The 9,728-nt window shown below is 36.5% G+C and overlaps 1 protein-coding gene across 1 annotated transcript in view; it reads right to left on the bottom strand.

Moving 5' to 3' along the window:
- cds1 (CDP-diacylglycerol synthase (phosphatidate cytidylyltransferase) 1) overlaps window positions 1–2,246 on the bottom strand; it is a 52,611-nt gene extending 50,365 nt beyond the window's left edge. Inside the window, exon 1 of the mRNA XM_030143893.1 lies at window positions 1,914–2,246. Coding sequence (XP_029999753.1) covers window positions 1,914–1,982 — 69 coding nt within the window. The 5' untranslated portion in view covers window positions 1,983–2,246. The remainder of the gene's footprint in view (window positions 1–1,913) is intronic.
- Between the last annotated feature and the right edge of the window lie 7,482 nt (window positions 2,247–9,728).

A 9,728-nucleotide genomic window follows, 5' to 3' on the forward strand; every position in this document is an offset into this window, starting at 1 on the left:
GGGTTGTGGTTTGATCATGATCGTTCACTGGTAAAACATTTAAAAGGAGCAGACCCTTCAGTGATGTCATCAGGATCACCTGTGAGTGGGCTGGGTGGGGTTACTCAACACCTGAGTCTCTAAGGTGGGGTCGACTTTGACCTGAGCAACACACCGGACCAGTGTGAACAAACACAGACGACATCTGCAGACATACTGTCAAATGAAGTGTGCATTTACAGTCCTATGGAGACGATCACGACATCTGCAACTTTAACGAGCACCTTTCAAAAACCAAAAATCAATCCATTAGTCAAGAACATTAAAAAGAAGGATCATGAGATAATGTGGTAACAGTTGTTTTTTCATATTTGTTAACTTTAATCTTAATTATCTACATGTTACTCCTTAGTGTTACTGAATATTTACTGGGACTTAAATATGTTTGTCAAACAATCACCAAGAAACAATAAACTGACTTTCAATTACAATTTTCCTGAATCAAAGTTTCCTTTATTTAATTTCTCTGCTGTTAAACATTGGTTCCACTGTTGTGTTTCACACGGACGCTTATTGTGACGCACATGACGTCAGGATCAACACACAGTTGTATGTTAGTTCCATCTTTAGTTATTAATAAGTTGGATCCAAGTGTGTTGAAGACTGCAGAGCACATATTGTTTGTAGATGTCATTGGACTTGTTTGTTGTTGTTTACATCTATAGATATTTTTCTATATACTTTTATACTGTTGTTATTGTTGTCTCTACTCTCCCTAATGGAAACAAGAAAAGCACTCGAAGAGCGCAGACCTCCGCCAAGGCAGATCAGTGGGCCCCCGTGCCCCCCACCCCCGATCACCACCAAAATTTAATCATTTCTTCCTTGTGCTAGTATCAACATTTCCTGAAAATGTCATGAAAATCTGTCCATAACTTTTTTAGTTATCTTGCAAACAAACAAACACGCAAACTCACAAAGCAAAGGAATCACAATACCGCCTGGTGGAGGTAATAAATCACTGAGCTGCACTTTATGTCACACATGAGTTGACTTCATTTTGCTGGGCTGGTCTTTTTATGCATTTATATTTATGTATGTGTTTTTAGATACATTTACTGTTGTTTTTTTATTGTTTATTTAGATTTTTCATATTTTATACCACCCCTACAGATCCATCCAGATCCATTTTCAATCTACATCTCTCCAAAGACAAATCTTTCAAACAAATATAAAGCTGTCAGCAAGTGTCACGATATTAACACAGTCTGTTTATAGATACTTTTACTGTTTTTATCTTATTTCTTACCTTATTACACTGAGACCTGACTACACATTTCATTCTTTCGTGTGCTACATTGAATGAATGACAATAAATGAACCTTGAACATTGTTATTTTTATATAGACAGTTTTATATATACTTTTATACTGTTGTTATTGTTATTTCTATGTAGATATTTTGAAAGGATAGTTTGTAGATGTAAACCTTTACATAATGTAAATTAACTTTTTTCACTCTAAAACATAAAGACAAGTTTGGAGTTGGCATTCTTTCTCTATTCTTCTGTTCTTATTTGACTGGTCTGGCCCACTGCAGATCTAATTGAACTGAATGTGGAACTGAACTAACAGGAGTTTGACAGCCCTGCTCTAGGACATTACCGAAACAGTCCCGAACAGGACAAATATATAGAAATGTGTTGAATATTAGGACCAGGTCTTCATTTGTTCATTGAGAACAGCTGCAGTGAATGCTTTAACCTCTGCGGTTACCGGATTACCGGGCACCGTCACCGGCTCAACCTGCTAACCTAGCCGCTAACCGGTAACCAAGCTAGCTAACTCCGCCGGAGCCCAACCTGCCCAGCCTGTTTGAAGGGCGAGCTGCGGGGCTGGACGTGGCTTGTTTGCGGCCGTTTCGCTGTTCTTTACCTTGTCGCTGATATTTTCGCTGCTGTCCGGGTCTCCTCCGCCTCCGCCTCGCTTCCTCAGCTCCGTCATGTTTCGCTCGTTCCGACCTTAATGTGTCACATAAGCCGAGTCCGAGGAGAGGAGGTGGGGAGGCGGATAAAGTCCTCCGGTTTCGGCGCGACGGGGTCTGTAATCCGGTTCCAAGTCCGCGGTAGTGTCCCCACAGACACCCAGGCTGCGTCTACCCCGTGCCGCTGCTGTCAAAGGGCTGCCACGGAGATCCACAGACACGGACTTCCCACTGCGTGTGTTTGTTTATCACCGCAGTCCCCCCCGTCCACCGACGTCAAGCGTCATCAAACACGGACAACTTCCGGTACAGACTTTCAAATTAAGTCTTTTAGCAACTTCTGGCAAATACACTCCTATCAAAGTTTGAAGACCAGCTGAAAAATGGAAAGAGTTCACATTTTGCACAATTGGATCTTAAGAAGCAAGTAAGTAGAAAGAAAGCTTTTTTATTATTATTATTATTATTATTATTATTATTATTATTATTATTATTATTATTACTAAGAATGCATTTATTATTTAGTTTAGTTTAGTTTATTTGAAAGGGGACAATGCAATTTCATTAAACACATGGTTACACACGGTTAAAAAAAAAGCCAGAATTAGCCAGAAGGCTAGTTTTCATCTCTAGTCCCCTGGCCAAGTTTTAAAAAGGCAGTAAAAAAAAAAAAAAAAAAAGCACAAAACACACAATACCTGTACAATATAATACAAGATACATTTTCAAACACTTACTATACAATTAAAAGAGAATAAGACATCACAACATATCACGACAACGTTTGATCACAACATCAAAACATCACAACGGGCTTGTCTTTTAGTGTTGGCAGCTATAGGTGTTGATAAGCCACATTTGCAATTTTTTGTGAAGGCCTTGTATGTTGTAAGCAGTTTAACCTCCTCAGGTACTGAGGAGGTACTATTCAACAATAGAACGTACAAAATACCAATCTAACAAGAATATTTTCATATTGTCAGCCCAGAGAAAAGCCCAAAAAATTTGCCACTATAAGAAAAAAAGAGAATAGCCCAAAACAGTATCCACTTTAAGAAAAAAAACAAAACAAAACATCATCCACCTTTTCAATTAAGGGGGCGCTGTTTACCTGAAAGGGCTCTTGCTTTAAAATTTAGGCCACCACAAAAAATAAAAGCCTAGGCTGAACATTTTTCAGGCCTAAGCGGAGGTTGGTGCGTGTTACGCTCGGTCTAGGGGTTGCCGAGACGCAACATGGTGTGAGACTGCCCTCCCTCCATGTCCCTTAACAAACAGGAGCAAATTAAACAAATGGCCAGCAACCACGCCACTGCAACATGAGATATTTATTTACAAAGAAAAGAAAATTAGATCAGGTAGGGAATCATAATAATCTACAAACACAAACGAAGGAACCAAAATACATCAATCTTACCTAACAAAAAATTTCCAGAAAAAGATTCCCTCCTTCTAGAGCTGATTTCACAAAGTTCTACCAAAAATGACACCAGGCTGGTCTGCACAGAGGGGGGGTGGAATGACAGGAGTCTCCTGGAGGAAGGAAGATCTGGATTTAAATTTCCCAGCTCATCTCTGAAGCACCAATCAGCTGACGCCAGCAGAGCAACACCGCTCCTGCAGCTCATCCTCAATCAACCATTATCTGTTGGAGGGAAAAACAGAACACACCCACACACAGAAGAGAACAGAAAAACGACAAAAATAGAACAGAATCACAAATGGCACAGCACACTACACAATCCAAAATACTAACCCTTAACTATTATAAGACAAAAACTATTGCGTTATAACAAAAAAAAACTATTGCGTTAAAATGTAAAACTATTGCGTTTTGCATTGTAACGCAATAGTTTTGCATTATAACGCGAAAGCCATTGAGTTATAAAGCAAAAACTATTGCTTTTTAATGAAAACACTATTGCGTTTTGCGTTATAACGCAATTGTGTTGCATTATAACACAAAAACTATTTCGTTTTAATACAAAAACTATTGCGTTTTGCATTATAATGTAATACTTTTTGCGTTATAACGCAAAACTATTGCGTTATAACACAAAAACTACGGCGTTTTAAAGAAAGCACTATTGCGTTTTGCGTTATAATGCAATAGTTTTGCGTTATAACGCAAAACATACTTCCTTTTTGCATTATAACACAATAGTTGTTGCGTTATAATGCAAAACAATTGCGTTATAACGAAAAAACTATTGCATTTTAATGCAGCAACTATTGAGTTTTGCGTTGTAACGCAATTGTTTTGCATTATAATGCAAAAACTATTGCGTTTTAATGCAAAAACTAATGCGTTTAGCGTTATAACGCAAAAACTTTTGCGTTATAAGGCAAAAACTATCGCGTTTTGCGTTAAAACGCAATAGTTTTGCATTATAATGCAAAAACTATTGTATTATAACGAAAAAACTATTACGTTTTAATGCAAAATGCTCTAATTTTGCATTATGGCGCAAAAACTTTTGCGTTATAATGCAAAAACTATTGCGTTTTAATGCAATGTTAGAGTTCATTGAGAATCCAATCAAATTTGCAGTTAACTGTAAAAAGTTAAAAGTTAACCAATAATTTGATAAAGTGACTTAACATTAACAGATTGTCTGTTTTGCACCCAGAGTCTGTTTTCGGTATATTCAGTGGAGGGTTAAAGTTCCCACATCAGACTCGGTTCCTGTTGCAGATAGACATGCCTACAGCCAAAATACAATGTGCCCACAGAGAAAACCTCCCCCTTAGTGTTTTACATGGAGTCAGTACTGCATGGCATGTAATCTTAGGAAGCAAATGCACCCTAAACAAAAAAAAAAAACACAAGAAAATAAAGAGAGGAAGAGAAAAAAAGAACACAAACTGATATTTGATGCCAACAAAACATCACAACAACCAAGACCTCAACTATTCACACAACACCAAAAAACATTTAGAAAAAAAAGAACATAATGATTTAACCAATAGTTTGATGAAATGTCTTGATGTTAACAGACTTGCTGTTTTACCAAAATTGAAATTAAATTCAAAACTGATGATGTAATAGTAAAAAGTATGCTCTATTTCTGTACTGAGACATAAGGGACCACACAGATGCAATACAAAAAACTAATTATACAACAAACCTACAGACCTATTAAACACAAAAAAGAGAAGAAAAAAACAAAACAACAGCAAAATAAATAAGATTATCAACTCCTCTTTACAACGCTCTAGTATGCTCTATTTCTAAGACGTAAAATATGCAAGGGTTCAATGCGTGCAAAGTGGCTCCTATATTCCACTTCCCGTCTTTGCGTCCTGACATAAACATGATTGGCACTCACTCGTTCCAGACTCTCTTTGTCAGTCCTCAGGTCCTGCATTTCCTACTCCATGTTGATGACTTTCAGCTCCATCTCTTTGCGTCTCTGTTTCTCTGAACGGTACTCAGTCTGGGTCCGTTCTACTCCCTCCTTCAGCTCTGAAACACATAAACATGGTGTAGTTTGAAGCTCCATTCACTGGAGAACGTCCACTGTTTTCACTACATGTTTAGACTATTAACTCTTCAACACTGAATTAGCTTAAATTGGTTGCTGATGATTATTAGACATTCCTAAGATTTTAGTTTGTCATTAAGTCTCTGCATCACATACAGGTGCAGGTCAAAAAATCAGAATATCATGGAAAAGTTCAATATTTTTTGTCATTCATTTCAGAAAGTGAAACCCATATATTATATGACTCATTAGATATAGAGTGAAATATTTCAAGCCTTATTTCTTGAAATTTTGATGTTTATGGCTTACAGATAATGAAAACCCAAAATTCGGTGTCTCAAAATTAAAATATTGCATAAAATCAATTAAAAAAGGATATTTTAAACAGAAATGTCAGGCTTTTGAAAAGTCTGTTCATTTCTATGTGCTCAAGACTCGGTTGGTTCTCCTTTTATGTGAATTACTGCATCAGTGTGTCATGTCATGGAGGTGATCAGCCTGTGGTACTGCTCAGGTGGAATGGAAGCCCAGGTTGGTTTGATAGTGTCTTTCAGGTCATCTGCATTGTTGGATCTGCTGTCTCTTATCTTCCTCTCGACAATCCTCTATAGATTCTCTATGGGGTTCAGGTCAGGTGAGTTTTCTGGCCAATCAAGCACAGTAACACCATGGTCATTGAACCAGTTTTTGGTACCTTTGGCAGTGTGGGCAGGTGCCAAGTCCTGCTGGAAAGTGAAATCAGCATCTCCATAAAGCTTCTCAGCAGAAGGAAGCCTGAAGTGTTCTAAAATGTCCTGGTAGATGGGGGTGTGGACTGTGGACTTCAGAAAACACAGTGGACCAACATCAGCAGATGCCATGGCAGACCAAATCACCACTGACTGTGGAAAGTCCAAAGTCCTCTTTTCAGATCAAAGTCCATTTTGCAGGTCATTTGGAAATCAAGGTCCCAGAGTCTGGAGGAAGAGTGGAGAGGCACACAATTCACACTGCTTGAAGTCCAGTGTGAAGTTTCCACACAACCTTGGGCTTCAGCTGTAACAATAAGGTAAATACTGCGAAAATCAAAATACCTTAATTTTCCTCAAATGTCCCACTCAGATTCAGCACATCCATGTTTTTTTTTTTTTTTATGTATTTGGATTCAACATTTCCAAATACTCGTGGATAGGTCACTGAAAAATCCTTTACATATTATATGAACTTTGTGGATTTTAAATGTATGTGTTATGTATAATTCTTGCTTATAGTATACCTGAACGTACAGAATGTGATGTTCTACAGACTAACCTCAATTTGAGGCAGATTGTGAAACACCTTGGGAGAGAAAAATCTAACTAAAAACCTGGAATCTCCAGGATCCTAGTGGCTGCACCACTACCATTTAAACACAAGATGGCAGCGTTGTAGAGTAATGAAGAACAGTTGACTCCAACACAAACAGTAATAACATAGTGTGTATTCATCGAATACACACTATGTTACTATTACAATTAAAGTTAAGCTACATAACTGAGGAGTTTGTGAGAGGGAAGATACGTATTTTTTTGATGAAAGAGAAATATTATCTGTGTAGTGTCTCAGTATTATAGCTTTAAATATCTGTCCTATGAGGACATTTCTATTTGAAACAATATTCAGCTATTTTTAATTATTCTATTAATTCATTTATTTATGTATTATTCATTTATTTAGTTTTGTTTCTTAGTGCAGCACTGTGTAAAAGTACAAGGCCACCTTTTAGTTTTTCAAAGTTTGCAGGACCGTTATGCATTTTTTGACCTGTGTATCAATGTGCTACTGGAATATACAGGAAACATGTACATACATTTCCAGTTTCCACAGGTCAAAGTGTGCAGTACTTAATGTGATCTCCCTTTAATTTCACATGTCTTGAACTCCTTTGTTCAGACATTGTTGCAATCTGGTAATTTACACCAGGTTTCAGTCATAACATGTCAGATCCTTTTTGTTATTTTGACTCCTTTTGTGTATGTGGGTTTTTTTGGTTTTTTTTTTTTTTTTTTCTGTGTGCATAATAGTTCTGTTTCTTTCTAGTTCAATCTGAATCAAGCGACAGAGAAATAATGTATATGCTCATTAAATCCCAACAAAAATAACAAAGTTAAAGGTGGCCTAAGACTGTATTTGGGGTACTTGGAAGAAGCCCAGGGGGTACTTAACTTTTTTTTTTGTTTGTTTTTTAAAAAATACATTAAATACATTATTGTGTACTGAATATGAAAAAAATAATGAGAATTGATGCTGAAATATAAAAACAAATACATTCATATAATAAAATTGACACTCACAATTGACCTTACTTCAATATTTTGATTTTGTTATATTATTATTATTATTATTGATTACAGTCATTTTGTTTAAGCTTTGATAACATTTTAAGAACATTTGTAATTTACATTATTCAAGATGAGTTTGTGTGATTAAGTAATAATATTTTGTTGATGAAAGGTTCATTTATTCATTAATGACCATTGAATGTATTTTTTCTTGTCAATGAAAAAAAGCACTTTTCAGTTCATATTTTGCACACAAAATGTTCTTACAAAGATTTGTTATTTTAAATATATTAAAGTTCAATATATGTTGATTATTTACAAAGTTTTTAAAATCTAAAATGCTTGTGGTGGATCCCTCACCTGTTAACCTTGTCTAAGTAGTTTTTGTTATCTCATGAGTTTGATTACATTCTTTAGTTACAGTTAATAATTACATTGCACTGTTTAGTTTAAGTATTTCATTTAAACACATGTTAATTTGGGTGCACACATATTAGTTAGTGTTTGAGTGATTTCCTTACACTTGTTTCTTTGAGGTGCCAGTCAAAGGACCGGACCGATGGGCTTGGCTATCATTGAAGGAGCTGGAAGGGACCGCTGCCACACAGACTGAGGGGGGAAACACTGTTTGTTTCTCAGTGTTAATTTAGTTGCTTAATTCTTGGTTTATATCACATTCATTTTGCACGGTTAGTATTTTGTGTGTAGTTACGATTATTTGCGCTTTATGTTACTTTGACTAAGTTAATGGTTTGGTTTAATTTCTCAGTGTAATGCCTCCCTCTTGTGTTTAGTTTGGGTTAGTTGTTCATTGTCTGGTTAGAGCAGTTTTGTTCTGTTGCAGTTATTGTTTAGTTGACCTCAGTTGAGCCCAAACTTTGTTCATTTGTTCACTTATATTTTTTGGGGAGTTTGTTAAATATTTTTCAACTTTATTTAATGATCAATTTTTCCTAATTTTTGCCACCTTTGTCCTGGTCCTCATGTTTGGTCCTCTACAATGCTGAAGCCAGAGTTGGGGGTACTTGGCTACAAAATATATTTCAGGGGTACTCCACTGTAAAAAAGTTGGAGTTGTTATGACCCTGGGTCATAACAAACCACTGGTCTATACAGTCAGAAACCTTTTGAACAAACCACAAAATATAACAACAAACGAGACCTTCACTTCTCAAGTGTCGTCTTCACTTCCAAGCTGAGAGGGGAGTCCCTTGAGCCCAAAGGAGCCTCTCCCACCACGGCTGGAATCTCGGAATTCTATTCAGAGCAGCACACATGAAATGGAAAAACAAGTGTGAGCTTCCCAGGAAATGGGCCAAGATAATTACAAATGAGGAATGTATTGAATATATATATTTTTTTTTGTTATGATTTAATGTTTGTGCTCCATGGTGATGAGCAAAATAAAATGAAAGGAAAACCCCATGAAGTCTCACCGGTGGTTGGAAGGCTTTCGGTGGTACTGTCGCTGCCTTGGAAGTCCTTTCATCTCCCCTGAATGCGTTTCACCCTCATCTCAATTGCGCTGAGATGCACCTGGGTCTTTCTGCAGAAAAAGTGGAATCTGGGTGATACAAATCTGATGAAATGCATTCCTTCTTACACCCCTAAAACATCTTTAAGAGCAATAACTAACTTCTTAACTTCATGAATATAATGTGTGTGCTCCACAATAAGTGGAGCTTGAAGTATTTTGGATTATTTTTATGCATTTAATTAAAGAATTAGTGTGCCGTTTCTTTGTCATTGGTGTGAACTATAAATTAAGCAACATTAAATGTTTATAAAAAGATTTTTTTCTCAACACAGTCTGAATATTTAGTTAAAGGCAGATTAGTGGAATGATAAGACCCTGACACATATTTCTTTTTTTATAATATTGCACGTCTAAACAACCTTGTAGGAACACATTTGATTTGCACCACAGTTTTGTTTTCTCTCAAACCAACAACAATTAAAGGATAGACAAACAACATCTTTG

Source organism: Sphaeramia orbicularis, chromosome 9 (genome assembly GCF_902148855.1).
Source record: "Sphaeramia orbicularis chromosome 9, fSphaOr1.1, whole genome shotgun sequence".
NCBI classification, from domain to species: domain Eukaryota; kingdom Metazoa; phylum Chordata; class Actinopteri; order Kurtiformes; family Apogonidae; genus Sphaeramia; species Sphaeramia orbicularis.